This window comes from Trichechus manatus, unplaced genomic scaffold (assembly GCF_000243295.1).
Source record: "Trichechus manatus latirostris isolate Lorelei unplaced genomic scaffold, TriManLat1.0 scaffold00046, whole genome shotgun sequence".
In the NCBI taxonomy this organism is placed as follows: domain Eukaryota; kingdom Metazoa; phylum Chordata; class Mammalia; order Sirenia; family Trichechidae; genus Trichechus; species Trichechus manatus.
The window spans coordinates 14,305,585-14,326,351 of record NW_004443982.1 but is presented as its reverse complement, the minus strand read 5'-3'; the positions used below and the strand labels follow the sequence as shown (position 1 = coordinate 14,326,351).

The 20,767-nt window shown below is 41.1% G+C and overlaps 2 protein-coding genes across 2 annotated transcripts in view; both read left to right on the top strand.

The window, feature by feature from the left end:
* Positions 1–1,631, top strand: part of ATP6AP2 (ATPase H+ transporting accessory protein 2) — a 34,581-nt gene extending 32,950 nt beyond the window's left edge. The window contains exon 9 of the mRNA XM_004376930.2: positions 562–1,631. Coding sequence (XP_004376987.1) covers positions 562–756 — 195 coding nt within the window. The 3' untranslated portion in view covers positions 757–1,631. The remainder of the gene's footprint in view (positions 1–561) is intronic.
* Positions 1,632–13,167: 11,536 nt separating this feature from the next.
* MPC1L (mitochondrial pyruvate carrier 1 like) lies at positions 13,168–14,087 on the top strand. The gene has a single exon (XM_004376959.2). The coding sequence runs from the start codon at positions 13,168–13,170 to the stop codon at positions 13,579–13,581; it is 414 nt and encodes a 137-aa protein (XP_004377016.1). The 3' UTR covers positions 13,582–14,087.
* Positions 14,088–20,767: the final 6,680 nt, after the last annotated feature.

The following is a 20,767-nucleotide window of genomic DNA, read 5'->3' as shown; positions in this document are numbered from 1 at the left end:
GTATCATTTTGCATTCCCACCAGCAGTGCATAAGAGTTCCCATCTCCCCACAGCCCCTCCAACATTGGTTATTTCCAGTGTTCTTGATTCGTGCCAGTAATGCCGGAGTGAGATGGTATCTCATTGTGGTTTTAATTTGCATTTCTCTAATGGCTAGTGATCCCGAGCATTTCCTCATGTGTCTCTTGGCCATTTGAATGTCTTCTTTGGTGAAGTGTCTGTTCATTTCCTTGATGAACATTTTTGTACTTGTCTCTTGGTATACATAGATGTTTTTCTCAGGGTATGGACTTGCTGGATCACAAGATATGTATACCTTCAGCTTTATTAGGTATTACCACATTTTTTCAAGCAGTTGGACCGGTTTATACTTTTCATCAGCAGTGTAAGTATCTTCTCCATGAAGGCTCCACTTCTTGGTTCCTCCTCATATAAGTAACTCTTATGCCACTTATGAATCAGTGTTCATTAGACAAATGAATCATAGCTACCAAATTGGAATAATTTGCTATCTTAAAATTCTTCCCTTTTGATTTTCTTTTTTTCTTTTCTTGATTGTAGAAGAACCCACCAAGGCCCTATAACCTTGCATATAAGTATAATTTTGAGTATTCAGTGGTTTTCAACATGGTACTTTGGATAATGATCGCCTTGGCTTTGGCTGTGATTATCATCTCTTACAATATTTGGAACATGGATCCTGGATATGATAGCATCATTTATAGGATGACAAACCAGAAGATTCGAATGGATTGAACTTTCCTTATGCCAGACGTAGAAAAGGGGTTCGGAAATTTGCTGTTTTGGTAGAATAAATCTTTCAGTGGTTTAAAGTAGATAGTATACTTGAAATTTATAAAAAAGCAAGTTTTGTTCTCTATTTTGTGTGTGCCTGTGACTTTTTTAGAGTGAATTCTAGTATTGATGTGAATCAAATTGTGTGATATAGATTCCATAATATGCTCGACTATTATGATATAACCATTTAATAATTTCATTCCATTTAGTATTTGGAAATATGCACTGAAATAAATGTAAGACATTTAGATTAGCTTGTGTTATTTATATTGAAAAACTGCACTGAATTTATTAGAGAAACTTAAGGATGCTTAACTTCCTTACACAAGATAGGTGAAAATCATATTTGGGCCGTTGTAGACTATGAACCATTTGTAAATGTCTTAATTTGATGTAAATATCTCTGAAATAAGAGAAAAGGTTTTTAACCTAGAGCAGCCCTGAAATATGGATATGCTTACACAGTCACTTAGTTTTGGAACTGTATTCTGATTGACAGAGGATAGCTGTTTTTTAACCTCTTCTGAAAGTTTGATGATCTGTATGGTCTGGTGTGGATATTAAAAATACTACATTGATCCAAGAAGAAACTAGCTTTGTGGAGTATAGATGCTTGTAATTATACATACAAAAACAGATCTTTGGGGGATACTTTGGGGCATGAATATAAAATATTTTTATTTCAGTAACTTTCCCCCTGTGTAAGTATATATGGTTTGTGGTACAACTTCATTCTATGGAATATTAAGTGGAAGTGGATAATTCCTACTTTTCATGTGGAAGTGGACCAATGTCTATAAAGAGTGACAAATAAAGTTAATTATGATTCCAAATTTGTGTCATTTCAGTGCTACTTAATCTATTTTATATTGTGAAGACCTAACAGGGTTTTATTTAATCAGAATTGACTGATTATACCAACGGTTTTATGCTTTTTTTTTTTTTAACATTTGTTTATTCTCACTGCTTCCTGAGATTCAGTACCAATATAAGGTGTTTTAATTACCATTCTTGTTATTGAATTTGTACAGAATATATGATAAACTCACAATTGACTTTAGGTAGGAAAGGCTTAAATTTTCCTATAGCATTTTTAAAGACAAATAAGCAACTACTTGGTTAGAATATGAAGGACTATTTAGGGTAGAGACTTAAGGTTATAATTTTATCCCTTAAAAGACTTATATTAGAATTTTAAATTTAATGATTATATAACACAAATTTATGAGAATTCCCTGCCCCTGGAACCATACTTGGGTTTAGTATTAGCTGTTTCTGACTCTTCTTTGGAAAGACCGTCAAATCATTTCTATGAATAACATCAAGGTGGGAAGGTTTGAGAACATGGAGTCTATTTAGTAGTAGCTGTGTTTTCTACCACTTACTGCAAGATGCCTTTAACAATTAGTGTTAAACTTTCATAGAGTGGAAGAAATTTTTGTTTCCTTTTTGCCTTTCATTGAACTATAAATAATAGTGAAGCTGATAACTACACAGGGAAGAAAAACATTGTTATAAAATCACTCAAGTATTTGCTACCCTCCCCACCCACTTGCCAAGTTTATGGAGGTGAGGGTTTTTCAGCTCGTAAGCCCCAAAACAGTTCCCACTCTGACCCCCATGGAACCCAACAGGGCCTATATTTGGGGAACAGGAATCTAGAATGGTGCAGAGTGGTTAAAATCCATTTTTCTTTCACAAGTTTCTTCTATAAACATTGCCATAGAAGTTAGATTGTTATGATTAAATATGAAGTAAACCAGTGCCTCTGTAATTTAAAACTGATGAGACTTTAAGTTCTAGGGGAAAAAAAAATTACATGATAACACTAATCCTTATAGGGTAAATGGCATCAGCATCCTATCTATGTTAGGCAGAAAGCAATTAATTAAAATAAATGTTCTGCCAAGATTATTATACCTGTTGCTGATGATTTGCTCTTAAATTGAGTCTAATTTGTTCAGGAACATAAATCACAGTGTTGAGATTTGTGTGAGAGGCAGGAAAGCCAGATTCCACTGACATTGAAGAGAAAACCCAATCACTTTAGTTGGTGGAATATTCCACAGTTATAAAATATGTGAGATTCTACATGTGGTAGATATTACATACGGTCTAATTAGGAATAATACAGAATTGGTTTTTATTTTCTTTGCCTATATCTTTTTTGAAGGAATGATATTCTGAATCCTTTTTTACTGGTACCAAATAATATGAAAGCTGTAAACTTTTTTTTTTATTGTACTTCAGGTGAAGGCTTACAGAACAAATAGTTTCTCATGAAACAGAAGTACACATGTTATTTTATGACATTGGTTAACAACCCCACAACATATCAACCCTCTAACTTCTCAACCTCTTTTTTTTTTTTTTGGTGAAAATACACATAGCCAAAGGTACACCATTTCAAAAATTTCTACATGCACAGTTCAGTGACATTGACTACGCTCTTCGAATTGTGCTGTTATTCTCACTTAAGATGAAGGCTTACAGAACAAAATAGTTTCTCATTTAACAGTTACTACAAATATTGCCCTATGACAATGGTTAACAATCTCACAACACATCAACAATATCCTTACTCAACCTTGGGTTCCCTATCACCAGAAAGCTGTAAACTTTTTAATGGAAGATCAAACCAATTTCTAAGGAAGTAGGAACTGGGGTCAATGACCATGCCTGCTGAGTCATGCAGTAGCGTCAAGCCTTCTAACCTTGGACCTAGGTAAAGTTTCTTTCTAGCCTTTTCATGACAGAATGACTGAATAGGCAGTGGTTTCTTGGAAAAATAAAGAGCTGTCTGAGAAGTATTGTGATTAAAATGCATCGAGTCACAAAGATAAATTCAGTTCACTGCTTCACCTCTTACTAGTTGAACAGTCTTGGGAAAATCCCTTAATCTCTCTGAATTAAAAATTTTAATCTCTATAATGGGGGTGGTAACACCCCAGGTTTGTGAAAATTAGCATTCAGTGGGATAACACAGGCTAGGGTTTGTGAATGCTAATACATAGAAACTATAATAAATGCAAGGAACTCTGCTTGGACCCAACGTTGTGCCATTGATGTACTAGCCAGTTTCCTGGTTGTAAACAACAGAAACAGACTTTGGTTAAATTTTGTCATTTGTCCTGCTAATGTCCTTTTACTGGACAAGGATCTAATCCAGGAGCACATGTTGCATTTAGTTGTCATGTCTCCTTAGTCTCCTTTAATCTGGGACAGTTCACTTTGGAGGATATTTTATAGAATGTCCCTTGATTTGGATTTATTTGATGTTTCCTCATGATGAAATTCAACTTACGTGTTTTGGAGAATAACATAGAAGTGGTGGTGGTGTGTCTGTCTCAGTTATCGGGAGGCACATAATGGAAATATGTCTCGTTTTGGGTGATGTTAACATTGGTTAAGGTGATGTCTGCCTGCCAGGTTTCTCCACTATAAAGTTACTTTTTTTTTTTCTTTGTACTAAAGTATCTTGTAGGGAGATACTTTAAGACTATGTCTGTATCCCATTTTTCATCATATTTTCACCCATTGATGATTCTTTCCTGAGACTGTTAGTGGGGTGTTTGCCAAAGGATGATTTTCTGTCATTCTTTATGGAAACCCTGGTGGCACAGTGCCTAAGAGCTACGGCTGCTAACCAAAAGGTGGGTAGTTCAAATCCACCAGGCGCTCCTTGGAAACTCTATGGGGCAGTTCTACTCTGTCCTGTAGAGTCGCTATGAGTTGGAATCGACTAGACAGCAATGGGTTTTTTTTTTTAATATTCTTTATTAATTGGTATTGTACTGAAGAGCTTTCCCTTCCTCCCCATTTATTTATTAGTATAAACTCACAGATACTTGTTTTAGTCTCTGTATTATAATCCATTACTATCATTTATTTTGTTGCTCAGTTGTCCTAGGTCTGGCCATTGGGAGCCCCTTTAAGTTGGCTTCTGTATCCTTTTGACATGTGTCCACTTTGTGTGTGTGTGTCTTTTGTTGTGGTGAAACTATACACAACAAAACATTTGCCAATTCAGCAGTTTCTACATGTGACATTGATTACATTCTTCATGTTGTGCAACCATTCTCACTATCCTTTTCTAAATTATTCCACCACCATTAAACTCAGTGCCCCCTAAATAAAAACTTCCCCTTTCCCTCTCTCTCCTACCCTCGTAACCACTGATAAGATCATACAGTATTTGTCTTTGTGCAACCGACTTATTTCACTCAGCATAATGTTTTCAAGGTTCATCTATGTTGTGGCATGCATCAGGACTTCATTTCTCTTTATGGCTGAGTAATATTCAGTTGTATGTATATAGCACATATTGTTTATCCATTCATCTGTTAATGGACATTTGGGTTGTTGCCACCTTTTGGCTATTGTGAAAAGTGCTGCAATGAACATTGGTGTACAAGTATTTGTTTGAATCCCAGCTTTCAATTTTCTTGGGTACATACCTAGGATTGGAATTGCTGGGTCATACGGTAATTCTGTCTTTAACTTTTTGAGGAAACACCAAGTTATTTTCCATAGCAGCTGTACCATTTTACGTTCCCACAGCAATGGGTGAGGTTTCCCCATCATTTTTTGAGAACCACGAGATGTTTATGAACTACATTTTAAAGTAAACCACCAGCATACTTGTATATGATGGGGAGAAGGATGGGGAGGGTAAGGAAAGATAACAAGATGATGGCTGTGTTTTATGATTTTTTTGGTCTACTTCAACATTCCCTATACTGGCAGCCAACACCTCAGCTAGTTCTTCACTCATCACAGAAGCCCCTTTATTCCTGAAGATAGAAGTCATCTTCCAATACCTGCCAGAAGACCAAGTATACTGGGCTGCTGAACGTGTGGTCCACAGACTGGTGCCACTCTGTGAACTGTTAAGAATCCATGATGTGATAAGCGCAAAAACTGTGTCTGAACCGCGCCAATCTTTCGGTTAGCAGCCCAACGCTTTACCATTGTGCCACCAGAGCTCCTTAAAGCCAGCAATACAGTGTTAAACAATTTTTGCTTTAAATAGTCATATGTCTTTTAAAGATACTATGAGAAGAAATGAAAGAATATAGTCTTATACATTAAGGTACATATTAAGAGTTTCGGTGCTCTTCATTCCTTCTTGTCTATTCGAGTTACTGTTGGATGTCATTTCCCTTCAGTCTGAAGAACGTCCTTGAGGATTGCCTACAGCATAGGTCCACTAGTGATGGAGGATTCTCCCTTGCCAGGTCTTCAGCTGTCTGCCCTCTGAAAGCCTCTTGAAGTCCTGCCAAGGAGGCCCTCTGACTCTCACACCTTTGCATTTTTCACAATTTAAATTGGTAATTGATTGCCCTGAGCCTGTCATTTTATCTCTGAAAAGCATGACTGGCATTGACAAAGTTAAATTTTGACCTAGCCCTATGATCTTGAAGAGCAGCAATGGTTAAATAAATCTTCTCACCCTTTTGAGTTCTGGAAAATGGCTTACTGCAAAGACCTGACCAACCAAAAACAAAAAACCAAACCCGTTGCTGTTGAGTCGATTCCGACTCATAGTGACCCTATAGGACAGAGTAGAACTGCCCCATTGGGTTTCTGAGGAGTGGTTGGTGGATTTGAACTACTGACCTTTTGGTTAGCAGCCAAGCTCTTAACCACTGTGCCACCAGGGCTCCAAGACAGCCTTAATGAGCTCCTCTGTTTAAATCTCCCAGACCATCCTCTCTCTCAGCCATTACAATCTCCAGATGCCTAACCAGAGACCCTTACCTCTCTCTCCCAACCCCCAGGTCTCCCAGGATCCAGGCAGCCTTATCACAAAACAGTCCAGCATTTGGAGCCAAATAGCCCTGATTGCAAACTCAGTAAATCACTCATCCATCCTAGTGACCAACCCCCCCTTAACTTTCTACAGTGCTCTTCCACTAGCCCACCCCAGCTTTTCCACACCTTGCAGTCCTTTGATTCAGTGAAGTTAAACAGACTTGGATCTGTCCACCCCCCATTGCCACAGTCTTCTTCCATCCTATTGCAGTTTCCCTGCCTCTTCTATGGTCCTCCCTGCTTCTTGCAGCAATCCTTTTGAATAAAGTCCCCTGGGTGGTGCAAACGGTTAAGCATACTTTGCTGCTAACCAAAGGATGGCAGTTCAAATCCACCCAGAGGTGCCTTGGAAGAAAGGCCTGGAGATCTACTTCCAAAAGATGAGAGCCATTGAAAACCCTGTAGAGCACGGTTCTACTCTCACACACATGGGATCACCATGAGTTGGAATACACTTGACGGTAACTGGTTTGCCTGTTTTAACATTGTCTGGTGCACCTTTTTCTTTGACCGTGTTCAGCAACAAGCACCCAGTTTCACAGTCCTTTTAATGACTATTGTACTTCTCAAATGCCAGAGGTGCTTCATGAGACAGTGCATCGCATTCCAGTGGTATCCAGGCCCAGTTCACCACAGGTGGAAGTGTTAGCAATTGCAGAGCTACCACAAGAGGTTCTCATTGCCAGCCAGCTGGTGAATGACCCAACTGCAGAATCTCATCCTTAGTGTCCGCCTCCCAGGACATTCCTGACACCACTGCCTTAGGTTGAGGCCCTAGAAGCAAAGCCTTAAACAAGGATTGAGGTACCAGTGATCTATTGAGAGAGTGCCTTTACGGAGGGAGGGAAGCAGGATAAGGAAGGGGAAAAGAGCCAACAAGGATGTGGTCTTAGGTAAAGTCTAGTCTTGGATAGGAAGAAGTCTGAAGCATAAACCACACCACAGAGTTCTCCGCTTGAAACAAGGACGCTGGTCTTTTGTACCCCTGCATCAATCAGTGGGAGTCCCTGGCTGTTACAAAACAGTTCAGCAAAGGGTTGGAGGTTCGAGTCCACCCAGAAGTGCCTTGGAAGAAAGGCCTGGGGATCAACTTCTGAAAAATCAGCCATTGAAAACCCTATGGAGCACAGTTCTACTCTGACACACATGGGGTCGCTGTGAGTCAGAACTGACTTGACAGCAACTGGGTTATCAAAATGACAAGAGTGTATGATCTTTGAACCAGTAATTTCACTTCACAGGAATTTCAGGAGTTTACTCCACAGATATATTAGCAGACATGGAAAATGATCCATGTACAAAGATACCCATTTGAACATTCATCTACTCGTTCATTCATCATCACATATGTATTGTTTGTAATAGCAAGAGATAGGAAACAACCTAAATGTCTATCAATACCCTCCCCCCAAAAAACCCCGTTGCCATCGAGTCGATTCCAACTCATCGCAACCCTATAGGACAGAGTAGAATTGCCCCATAGAGTTTCCAAAGGAGCGGTTGGTGGATTCGAACTGCCAACCTTTTTGGTTAGCTGCTGAGCTCTTAACCACTGCACCACCAGGGCTCCAATGTCTCAATAGGGGTGATTAAATACGTTATGGAATACCATGAAGCTGGGACAACAGAGCAAGGAAGCTCTGCATGTTTCACTATGGAAAGATCTCCAATATATTTTTAAGGACATGATGCGGAATAAAGCATGCATTGTGTTAAAAGGAGGAGAATGGGGTATGTACTCATATTTGCTTGTACCTGCATTTAAGAAATCTCTGGAAGGTTACAGTGGCTGCCTAGGTGGGGAGGAGGACTGGGCAAATTGGAGACAGGAATTGGAGAGGGACCTTTCACTAAACATCTGGTTATACTTTTTATTTCTGAACCCTTTTGAACTATCAGCTGTGTGGGACCAGGATGTCAGCAGGGGACAGGAGGTCTTTCCCTTCCCCTTGCCTCCCCCTACCTCCCAGGTTTGGATTTTGCAGCCGCTTGAGCGCCATCCTCTAATGGGGCGACCATTTATCTTTCCCACCCCAGCTCCCTGGGGCGATTTTAAGGGCTATTTACAAAAGGTAACAGGCTTTCCAGCTGTACCCTCAGGGCCACTTCTGAGATTCCCCTGGGAGGTGAGAATCTGAGGGTTCCCCTAACCTCCATGCCCTGACCATGTGAGGTCCCTGGGTGGTGCAAAGCACCGTTCTCAGCTGCTAACTGAAAGGTTGAAGGTTCAAGTCTACCCTGAGGCACCTCAGAAGAAAGGCCTGGTGACCTACTGCCAAAAAAATCAGCCAGTGAAAACCCTAAGGGGGTAAAAAAAAGAAAACCCTATGGAGCACAGTTCTGCTCTGACACAAGTGGGGTTGCCATGAGTAGGAGTTGACGCCAGGGCAACTGGTTTGGTTGGTTTGGATCAGGCATTGGCTGTGATCTGCCCCCTGGGGAGATGACATCACATCCCAGACAAGGCGGCTCCTGTAGCCAAGTATAAGTCTATGTGAAGGGGGGCAGGTGAGAGCTGTTAGCAGCATATACTCACAGCAGCTGCAGTGTAGGTGCTGGGTGGGGCACTGTCTTAGCTATCTAGTGCTGCTATAACAGAAATACCGCAAGTGGGTGGTTTTAACAAATTTATTCTCTCACAGTTTAGGAGGCGAGAAGTCCGAATTCAGGATACCAGCTCCAGGAGAAGCCTTTCTCTCCCTTTCGGCTCTGGGAGAAAGTCCTTGTCATCAATCTTCCCCTGGTCTAGGAGCTTCTCAGTGCAGGGACCCCGGGTAAAAAGGACGTGCTCTGCTCCTGGCTCTTCTTGGTGGTATGAGGTCCCTCTCCTCTCCGCTCCTGGCTCTTCTTGGTGGTATGAGGTCCCTCTCCTCTCTGCTCCCTTCTCTTTTATATCTCAAAAGAGACTGACTCAAGATACAACCTAATCCCCATAGACTGAGTCTTGCTTCATTAACATAACTGTCTCTAATCCTGCCTCATTATCATCGTAGAGGTTAGGATTTGCAACACATAAAATAAATACATTGGATCACAAAATGGAGGACAACCACTCAATACTGGGAATCATGGCCTAGGCAAGTTAACACACATTTCTGGAGTCAATTCTCTCTCATAGCGACCCTATAGGACAGAGTAGAACTGCCCCATAGGGTTTCCAAGGCTATAATCTTTACGAAAGCTGACTGCCACATCTTTCTCCTGTGGAGTGGCTGGTGGATTCCAACCACTGACCTTTTGGCTAACAGTGAGTGACTCGGTCCTATAGGGTTGCTATGAGTCGAAATTGACTCCATGGCAATAGGTTTTCTTTCTACACCATCTGTTGTTTGTTCTTGTTAAGTGCCTTCGAGTCAGTTCCGACTCCTAGCGACCCTAGGGGCTCCAAATGAGGCCCTGGCAGGAGAGTGGGTGGAGGAACTTTGTGGCCTTCTGCTTGTTTCACCATTGACCTGAAGGGTCAGTGGTCTCAGTACATATAAATAAGGCAGAGAAAGGAAACAAAGCAAAAGACTGGGAGGAAGGAAAGGGAGGATCATACCACCATGGATTCCCTTATGCCACTGTATAGCAGTGAGGGACCCAGACTAGATTACAACACAAGGGGCATATATAGATAGAGAAACTGACGTACAACACACTTAACTGACATTTTTATAGCTATTGGTAGATGCTGGATAATGACCCAGCCTTCAGTCACTGTATTCACACGAGAAGAAAACAAAAGGCAAAAAGATTAGAATCAGGACGTGGTTGGCTCTAAAATTACTCTCAGCAGTAACTGAAAATAGCAAAGCCAAGATATCAGCCTATTGTTTTATTCATCCGGCTTCTGTTGAGGCACAATGCTATTTTTTCCCTTTGGTAGACTGTAAGAGTAAATATTCCAAAGAACAGGATATGCCCCCCCCCCAAAAAAAGTTTCATAAAATAGCAAACCCTCAATGTTCCATTATCAGCCATAATGCAGGAAAAGTCATATGTTTTTGCAAATGTTGGCCACCATTCCAGGGCAAATTTTTTTTTTTTAATTATTGTTGTGCTTTAAGTGAAAGTTTACAATTCAAGTTAGTCTCTCATACAAAAATTTATACATACACCATTATGTGACCCTAGTTGCTCTCCCTATACTGTGACAGCACAATCCTCCTTTCCACTCCGGGTTTCCTGTGTCCATTCAACCAGCTCCTGACCCTCTGTGCCTTCTCATCTCGCCTCCAGACAGGAGCTGCCCATTTAGTCTCATGTATCTACTTGAGATAAGCACGCCTTTCACGAGTATCATTTTATGTCCCATAGTCCAGTCTAATCTTTGTCTGAAGAGTTGGCCTCAGGAATGGTTTTAGTTTTGGACTGACAGAGAGTCCGGGGGCCATGTCTTCCGGAGTCCCTCCCGTCTCAGTCAAATCATTAAGTCTGGTCTTTTTACTAGAATTTGAGTTCTGCACCCCACTTCCCAGGGCAAATTTAATGAAATACATTTCTGACTTTTACTGTTTGAAGCTATAAGACAAAAAAAAAAAAATCATTTACAAACTAAAATATTGCAACCAGTATAATAATACTTGATTCAGGCAAGAATCGTCAATGGATGTGAAAACTAAGAGGTTAAATATTTACATAGTCTTGAAGTATTTCCTCACCAGTTGTTAATTACAAAGGGAAAAATACTGACTTCAGTGGAGAAACTGGTGAGCACTAAACATTACAGACGGACAGACAGCATGTGCCTTGCACTGGGGACACATCGCTTTTGGGGTGCTCTGCTCAAACATGAATACTCTGAAGGTAGTCATGAGGAAATGTCAGATGAACCACAATTGAAGGACAGTCTACAAGAGAGCTGGCCTGTGCTCTTCTGAATTGTCAAGGTCCTGAGTGACAAAGGCTGAGGAACTGTTCCAAGACTAAAGGAGACTAAAGAGAGAACAATTAAAGGTAAGCTGTGATCCTGGACTGGATCCTAGACTAGAAAGACAAAATGGCTATCCAGGACATTACTAGGACAATGGCAATATCTGCCTAAGGATTACAGATTCTAGTGTTCTGTCAGGGTATCTTGACTGTGATGTTGCATCACCAAAAAATATAGAAAACATTGGGAAAGTAATCAGTTTTGTCATTAAGAATTTTCATTAACGGATGTTAAAATTATTACCTGAAAGACTGTTGGAACATAGAATATTCATACACTGTCAAAGCTGCTCACCCTAGATTATTTATTGATTGTTGTTGTGGGGTGCCGACAAGTCAGTTCCTACTCATAGTGACCCTATAGGACAGGGTAGAACTGCCCCATAGTGTTTGTTTCTAAGGAGGGGCTGGTGGATTTGAACTGTCAACCTGTTGGTTAGCAGCCGAGCTCTTAACCACTATGCCATCAGGGCTCCATTTATTGATTACAGAGGGGAAAAGATACCTTTACAATGGAGAAACTTGGCAGACAACGCCTTAATCAAGCGATCAAACTTAGTATCACCAGTGATATTGGTGGATATGGAACCAAGAAACACATGTGCCTCGCAATGTGATTCACTAAGAACACAACATCACCTGTGTTGTATATTTGCCAAAAATGTTTAACCTAAATCTGATCATGAGAAAACAGATAAATCCAAATAAAGGGCATTCTGCACAACCACTGGCTCGGACTCTTCAAAAACGTCAATGCCACGAAAGACAAAATAAACTGGGGAACTGATCTAGATTAAAGGAGATTAATAGGATTGTTGTTGTCTTGTGCCCTCCAGTCGATTCTTACTCATGGCTGTAATCTTTATGGAAGCTGATTGCCAGGCCTTTCTTTCCTCCACGCATCAACTGACCACCTTTTGGCAACTAGCTGAGTGCAAACCATTTGCACCACGCAGGGACCTTTAACCTGAAGGAGATGATAGCTAAATGTGAGCCTTCATTGGATCCTGGATCTCCCACCTTCAACAGAAAAAAGTCACAAAAAGCTATAAAATTAAAGTGCACTGCATATTAGATAATAGTACTATTGTGCTAAATGTTAATTATCTGAGTGGATTGTTGTATTGTGGTTAAGTAGGAGACTGTCCTTGTTCTTAAGAGACAGATGCTTAACTTTTTAGGGGTGAAATGTCACTATGTTTGCAAGTAACACCAAGGCAAATTTTGTAAGGACTTAAATTCTGTAACCGAGGAATTTTTTTTATCAACATCTAGTCAACAGCGTCCACAGACTGGACAGAACAAGCTAAGTATCCCACTGCACAGCTCAAAAATAGAAAGGATGGGAAACAGCCTGACCCTCACCGCCCTCGATGGCCCACGGGCCCCTGAGGGCTTCAAGGTCTTCCAAGCGGCCACACGCAGCTCGATGCACTTTACGGCAGTCTGGTGAAGGCACGAGGCCGCCGTCCGGCCCCCAACGCGACAGCGGCACGTGTTGCCCTGCGCACTGTACGGCCATCAGAACGCGGGCGGCTGCTGGCGCAGGCCGCGTCAGGGTCGGCCGCGGGTTCAAAGCGCCTCGAGCCCCCACGTCATTGTGGGCTTGTTGTCCGTTGTCGCTCCCACTGCTCAACCATCATGGCGGCGGTGGCGACACTTGTGCGGCGGGCGAGGGACTACGTGCAGACCAAGGAGTTCCGGGAATACCTGGCTAGCACGCACTTCTGGGGTCCTGTGGCCAACTGGGGCCTTCCACTGGCAGCCTTCAAGGACATGAGGGCGTCCCCGGAGATAATCAGCGGCCGCATGACGACAGCGCTCGTTTTCTACTCGTTGGCTTTCATGCGCTTCGCCTACCGAGTACAGCCTCGAAACTTGCTGCTGATGGCGTGTCACGGCGCCAACGTGGTGGCGCAGAGTATTCAGGGGACCCGCTACCTACTGTACCACTATGGTAGCATCGGAATGACCACCCCTGCCGACTCTCACGACCCTTCAGCGACCAGCTCCAGCCAGGCGTCTGCCGCCCCTGCTTCTCAGTCCCCAAAATGACTTCCTTATATGACTGAGAGTGATCGAATCTTGCAAGCATTAAATTTCTCCTACAGAAAAAAACAGTTAAAGCTTTGGTTTTGACTCTACAACAGTGCGAGTCTGACTTAAACCTGCCGTTTGGTTAATAAAAAAATGGAAAATAGCACCGACTAAAGTTGTTGGGTCTTGCTTATTTTGTGAACTGGAAATCAAATGTTTTTAGAGGTGAGGGTAGATTAACTGGTCTTCCTCTTCATGGGACCTGCAACTTGAGGGTTAGTTTATATGGGGAAGGAAGACTTTTTGTTTTTCTGTTTTAATGGGAAAGACACTTCAAACTATCCACTAACTCAGTTTTTTGTTTTTTAAAGTTCTCTTGAGACCATGTTTCTATTACTTGTTTTGGTATACACACACACACAACTTCAAAGTGTTTAAATTCAGTGAAATCCAGTTTAGACTTTTAAGGAGTACATTAAGGGAACCTAGAATCTCTTTGTGACTGAGAACAATTACAGAATCTTCCTTGGAAACAGGATACACAGCTCTAAGGACGGTTGCTGTCAGCCCTAGAGTCTAGGTAAATAGAAAATAAAAACAATAAAAATCAGAATTCTTTCCTCCTTTCCTCATCCCTAAAAATGGTTAACCTTTCACCCTGTGTTGGACACGAGCTAGGGTTGGGGGTGAGGACCCATGATCAACCACATTAGTCCAGAGTATCCCCCTAGAAATCCTGTGTGTGCTACTACTGACTTAAACCTGAGAGCATGAGAGGAGGGAAGAAAAGGGTGGGGCTGTGGGTGTGAGGCCCTTAACCTCTGCAGCAGAGGGCTGCCCTCTTGGATTTGATCCAAAATCTTCACCTGCCTTTTCCTCTGGGGAATGCAGGTCCAGAGCGGCGTACTGGGGAATCTCAATGTATGTGTTTGTTGTTACTGCTGTTGAGTTGGCCCCCTACTCATGACAACCCCACGTACAAAGAATGAAACACTGCCTAGTCATGCGCCATCCCCATGATGAGTTGCAGATCAGGCCATTGTAATCCATAGGGTTTTCACTGGCTGATTTTGGGAAGCAGATCACCAGGCCTTTCCTCCCAGTCCATCTTAGTTTGACAGCTCCACTGAAACCTATTCAGCATTGTAGCAACACACAAGCCTCCACTGACAGGCTGCGCATGAGGTGCATTGGCCAGGAATTGACCCTCTCAGTCTCATGCCTGGACAGCAAGATTTCTACCACTGAACTGCCACTGCCCCCTCATGTATGTGTTTAGGAGTGCTTAAACCCTGCCTTTGATAAACATTTCAAATGCAAAGGAATTGAAAGCAATACAGGCATGTGCCATATAATGTGTTTGGGCAATGAATGTCCCACGACATACACATCTGCGGTCTCATAAGGTTTTTTTTTTTTTTTTTAAAGAGAAAGCAGATCTCCTTTTATTATTTCCCCCTAATGGTTTTAAAGACCTCAAACACCCAGAGTGAACGAGCAGCAGGGCTCCAGGGTGCATCCCAATCCCCCCAGTTCTCAGGCAGGTGGGCGGAACAGCAGGTGGGGCTGGGCACAGAACCCAGGGGACTGCCTGTATATAACATGGTGTTCACACAACATCCGAATCGCATAACATCCTATTTCACAGAACGTATGGGGGACAATAATTGATGCGTGACTGTATCTGAAAGGCTGTTGGGTAAGACAGGCACAACATTAGTGGAACTCTGATAGAGTCTCCTTTATCTTCTGTGGCATCTGAGCAGAAGTCCTCTTTGCAGGGAGTCTCTGTGTTTCATACTCTGCATACGGGGGAAAGAAAACTATGGCAAAGTATTAGCTATCTATTGCTATGTTACAAATCACCCCGAAATTTAACAGCTTAAAACAATAAATATTTATTATCCTACATAATTTCTGAGGGTCAGGAATCTTGGAGTGGCTTAGCTGAGTGCTTCTGCCTCAGGGTCTCTCAGCCTGGAGGATCACCTTCCAAGATCATTTATCCAGTTGATTGTAGGAGGCCTCAATTCCTTCTCACATGGGCCTCTCCACAGGGCTGCTCACAACATGGCTTCCCCCAGGGCAAGTTGTCTGAGAGAGAGCCCAAGATGGAAGCCATAGTCTATGTTCTAATGGTCACACAGACCAACCCTGATACACTGTGGGAAAATAATACAAGGGTTGGAATACCAGGAAGCAGGGATCATTGGGAGCCATCTTGGAGGCTGGCTGCCACACATGGTTCTGAAATAAGAATTCTCATGTCTTTCTGAAATACAGTAGAAAGTAATAAACCATGTAAGGTCATTGTCCACCTCCGCAAAGATATGCCACAAAATGCTCAGTTTACAGTTTTGTGGTCATTACTAATGTGTACATACCATCACAGAGCATGGGTTTCAGAAGCAGGAAAGAAGCCGCTAGAAGATAGTGGTAGCTCTTAATATTTTAGATAATTCAAGTGATAATGCAGTAATAAAAACCATTTTTTAATATATAATACACATTAATTTTTTAATTTTAATTTTTAAAAATTATTTTTTTAATTTTCTGTATATATAAAATACACATTAATTTTTCTATTTTGTTTGAATTTGTGTAGGGTACAGATACTCATCAGGAATCTTCTTTATCTTCTTCCCCATTTGATGTGAACTCATAGCATGTGTTATTTCATCTGAGTTAAAATGCTACCCCTTTCCTCACACCCATTCCCACATCTTTCCTTCTTTATTAATTCCCTTGTAAAGCCCCTGGATTCTGTCAACTCCCTTACAATATACGCAGTATAGGCCCCTTAAGTTTTGCATTAGTCCACCTATGTGTATGTGTGGTTTCTATAGTTTTGGTGTGTCCATCTCCTCTTGCAGAAATAATGTTCTGATGAGATAATACTCTTTGTCTTAGTCATCTAGTGCTGCTGTAACAGAAATATCACAAGTGAATGGCTTTAACAAAGAGAAATTTATTCTCTCATGGTCTAGTAGGCTACAAGTCCAAATTCAGCGTGTCATCACAAGGGGACGGCTTTCTCTCTCTGTCAGCTCTGGAAGAAGGTCCATGTCATCAGTCGTCCCCTGGACTAGGAGCTTCTCAGCACAGGGACCCTGGGTCCAAAGGACGCGCTCCTCTCCCAGCACTACTTTCTTTTTTTTTGAGATTTTTTTTCTTTTTGATTGTGGTTTAGGTGAAAGTTTACAGCTCAAGTTAATTTCTCATACAAAAATTTATACACATATTGTTATATGACACTAGTTGCAATCCCTGTAATGTGACAGCACACTCTGCCTTTCCACCCTGGTTTCCCATGTCTATTCAACCAGCTTTTGTCCCTTTCTGCCTTCTCATCCTGCCTCTGGACAAGAGCCACCCATTTAGTCTTGTGTATCTGCTTGAACTAAGAAGCACACTCTTCACGAGTATTATTTTATGTTTTATAGTCTAGTTTAATCTTTGTCTGAAGAGTTGGCTTCGGGACTGGTTTTAGCTCTGGATTAACAGAGTCTGGGGGCCATGTCTTTGAGGGTTTCTCTAGTCTCAGTCAGACCATTAAGTCTGGTCTTTTTATGTGAATTTGAGTTCTGCATCACACTTTCCTCCTGATCCATCAGGAACTTTCTGTTGTGTTCCCTGTCAGGGCAGTCATTGGTGGTAGCCGGGCACCACCTAGTTCTTCTGGTCTCAGGTTGATGGCATCTCTGGTTTACCAGCACTGCTGCTTTCTTGATGGTATGAGGTCCTCATGTCTCTGCTTGCTTCTCTGTCTTGTATGTCAAAAGAGATTGACTCAAGACACAATCCAATCTTGTAGACTGAGTCCTGCCTCATTAACATAACTGCTGCTAATCCCATCTCATCAACATCATAGAGATAGGATTTACAACACATAAGAAAATCAATCACACAATACTGGGAATCATGGCCAAGTCAAGTTGACAAATACTTTGGGGGGACACATTTCAATCCATGACACTCTTATTGTACTAGACCTGCCTGTAGTGTTAGACTATGTGACCTCCTCGCATGTCGAACTTTTCTTTAGCCTTTAATTGTACACTTCCCTCGTCCTCCAAATGTTCTGGCTAATTCTCTCTCATCCTACACTGTTTCATCAAGTTATGATTCTTCCCAATGTTACAGTTTCTATTATTTAAAAACAACTATAATTGCTATATTGTTAGTTGCCTCGAGTTGATTCTGACTCATAATTGCCATAGCAGCATTTTAATGCTAAAAAGAACAGTCAGAAAATAAAGCTGAACAAAAAAAATAATGCAATTGCAGAAAAGGGCATAACAAATGTCAGATTATGTTGACAGCTGCTTGATTAGTCATAGCCTGTATAAGGATTCATGGACCACACACAAGGCATAGGATGGATTCTACTGGTTGACTGTTTTATAAGAAAGAACATCTAGCAAAGATGATATAAATAAATGCTTTGTGGTGTTTATTTTTTATTTGTGGAGATATATCTTCAAACTGAAAATTTAGAATGAGCATTTTGAAGTGAAAAAAATATTGATGGAAACACAGTATGATTCCACTCAAGTATTACAAATGAGCTCAATTTACATATAAAAACAGTTGAGTTTAACCCATACAAGACTGGCCTTGCTTCTTTTTGATGGTCTCTGTTGATGAGCAGAAACCTCCTGTACTCTGGGGTAATTCATCGCCTGGTGGAAAGTAAGAGGAAGGTGGGAATAAAATCCAGATTTCTTAATTCATAATCCATGCTCCTTAGTTTGTGCCAAGCTTCAAGACAAGGTTACAGACTGTGTAATTTGAATTTAAGAAGACTTTTTCAAGTATCTCATGATAACTTTGTGAACAAGATGGATAAATATGGTCCAGATGAGACAAATGGATTTGTAGCCGACTGAACAGTTGTACGTGGTGGTTGATTAATGTGTCGATATCAACAGAGGTCCATGTCTAATGTGATTCCTCTGGGCGCCGTATTTGGCCATGACTATGTAGTTCATCGCTTTTATCAAAGACCTGTACAATGACAGAAAGCATGCACATCAAGTTTGCTAATGATGCCAGGTTTGGAGGAAATTAATATGCCTGTGACACGATCAATATCCAAGTGCTTTCAACAGACTGGAGGTATGGGTGCAAAGAAATGAGGTGAATATTATCAGAAACATTTTGATGTCTAACAGTGCCAATGCCAGTTGCCATTGAGTCAGTTCTGACTGGTGGCAACTCCATGTTTGTCAGAGTGGAACAGTACCCCCATAGAGTTTTCAGCAGCTGATTTTTTGGAAGTAGCTCATCAGATATTTCGAAGGGCCTCTGGGTGAACTCAAAACTCAAATGTTTTGGTTAGCAGCCAAGAGTATTAACCCTTTGCACCACCCTGGGGTATGAAGAGACTTCAAAGCAGGTCCCACTGAGGAGATACGAGTGGACAGGACTAAAAGAAGGGAGAAGAGTTAGGGGTCACATGCAACAATCCACAGAGAACATGAGCAGGCCTGAGGCTACAGGAACGGAATGAAGGCACGGAAATGAAAACAAATTGTAGCTGTTGCAAGCAGTAGTTGAGGGAAATGGTGGACTAAGTAACATAACCTCCGGAAGTCTGCCTTGGGCAGCAGGACATACAGCTGTATCCTTCCCTGAGATAGACAGACACGTCAGGTGGCAAAGATGTGTTGGCAAAAAGATAGGATTCTGACGTTTGATGTTAAGGTTCTAGACTGTGAGGCCTCTCAGACAATGTGGTGTAGGGAAAACATCAGAGCTATGGTGTCAAAGTAAGACCTGGGCTCATACTTTGTCTCTAACACTTCAAGCGTTTGAACTTAAATTCCTTGCGCCTCAGTTGTTTTAGTCTTAAAATGTGGCCAGTAGTGCTTGTTAGGTAAAATAAAGAATCATTAATTAAATGAAATATTTTTATTATTTATCAGTAGCCTAAAATTTTCTTTAATATTTTCAATATTTTTAACTGTGGTTTTTATGCTTGTTCTTTTCCTATTCCGATTTTCTTGTTTACAGTTTTTGCTCTTTTTTAAAAATTAAGTTTGCCTGAGATTTGTCTCCTTTATTAGACTCTTCAACGAGCCAACTCTTGTTTATATTCTTCTGATTTTTAACGGTTTCTAATATATTTATTGCGGCTTTCATCTTTATTATTTCCTTCCTTTTATTTTTCTAACCAAGATCTTAAGATCTACACTTCTTTTATTTTCTCCTATTCTTTTTAAAGTAATACAAGCATTTAAAGTTATGTCTCTCTAAAAACCATTTTTAAAGTTCTGAAATCGTATTTTATTGAAACATTTAAAGAACATTCTTTGACTTCACTGAGTATTACACATGAAGAAATTAATATATTCTTAAGTTTATCTTACAAGATGTATTCTGTAATTTGAGTATATTTCAATAAACGGTCACTGTCTAACAGGTAGGTTTTTAATTAGTTTGGTAAGGGAAAGAAGGGTAATCTCTGCTGATAACTTCCTATCACTCTACATTTATAATTTAGAGGGCAAAATGATCAGAGAAAATATCCAAAAGGGTACAACATTTCCACCCTAATGCAGTGCCCACTCTATTAAGATCTAACCCTTTGTTGCCTAGAATATTAGTGCTTAAAGCCATATAAGTGATACTTTAAAAGCAAGATCTTTCAAATCATTAGGGTAACAATCATTTCAAAATCTTCAAAATTCAAATGTAACCAACTCCTTCTGACCTTGACAATTTAACTTAAACTATCTACAGATCTCGATCACTACTTTATGAATCCAATGACATTTTCCAAACTGGCAGAGTTATTTTCCCAGACGTTTTCGTCACCGACACATACTAGCTATTTCCCAGAATTCAGGTGTTTTATACTGAGTTTAATATGTAATGTCTTCCTGGTAAAGAACAGGCTAAAATACAAAGAACTGCCTTATCTTTGCAACTATAATGCTAAAACAAATTTTCTCCTGAGTCTTTCAAAACTATGAACCACATATGGTGTGCCAGGGAATGGCTAAGAGCAAATCACATTGCTGGCTGAAGACAAGGCAGTCCAAGATGAAACGAAGACAGCCCTATGTGGAAAGGAACCCACTTACTGGGCTACTTCTCATGACCCTGTGATTCACAAGTGCCCCAGGAGCTGGAGTTGACCCCAAGAGAGGAGGCTATAACACAGTCCAGGAAATGTGACACATAAGTCTTGCAAGTTTGA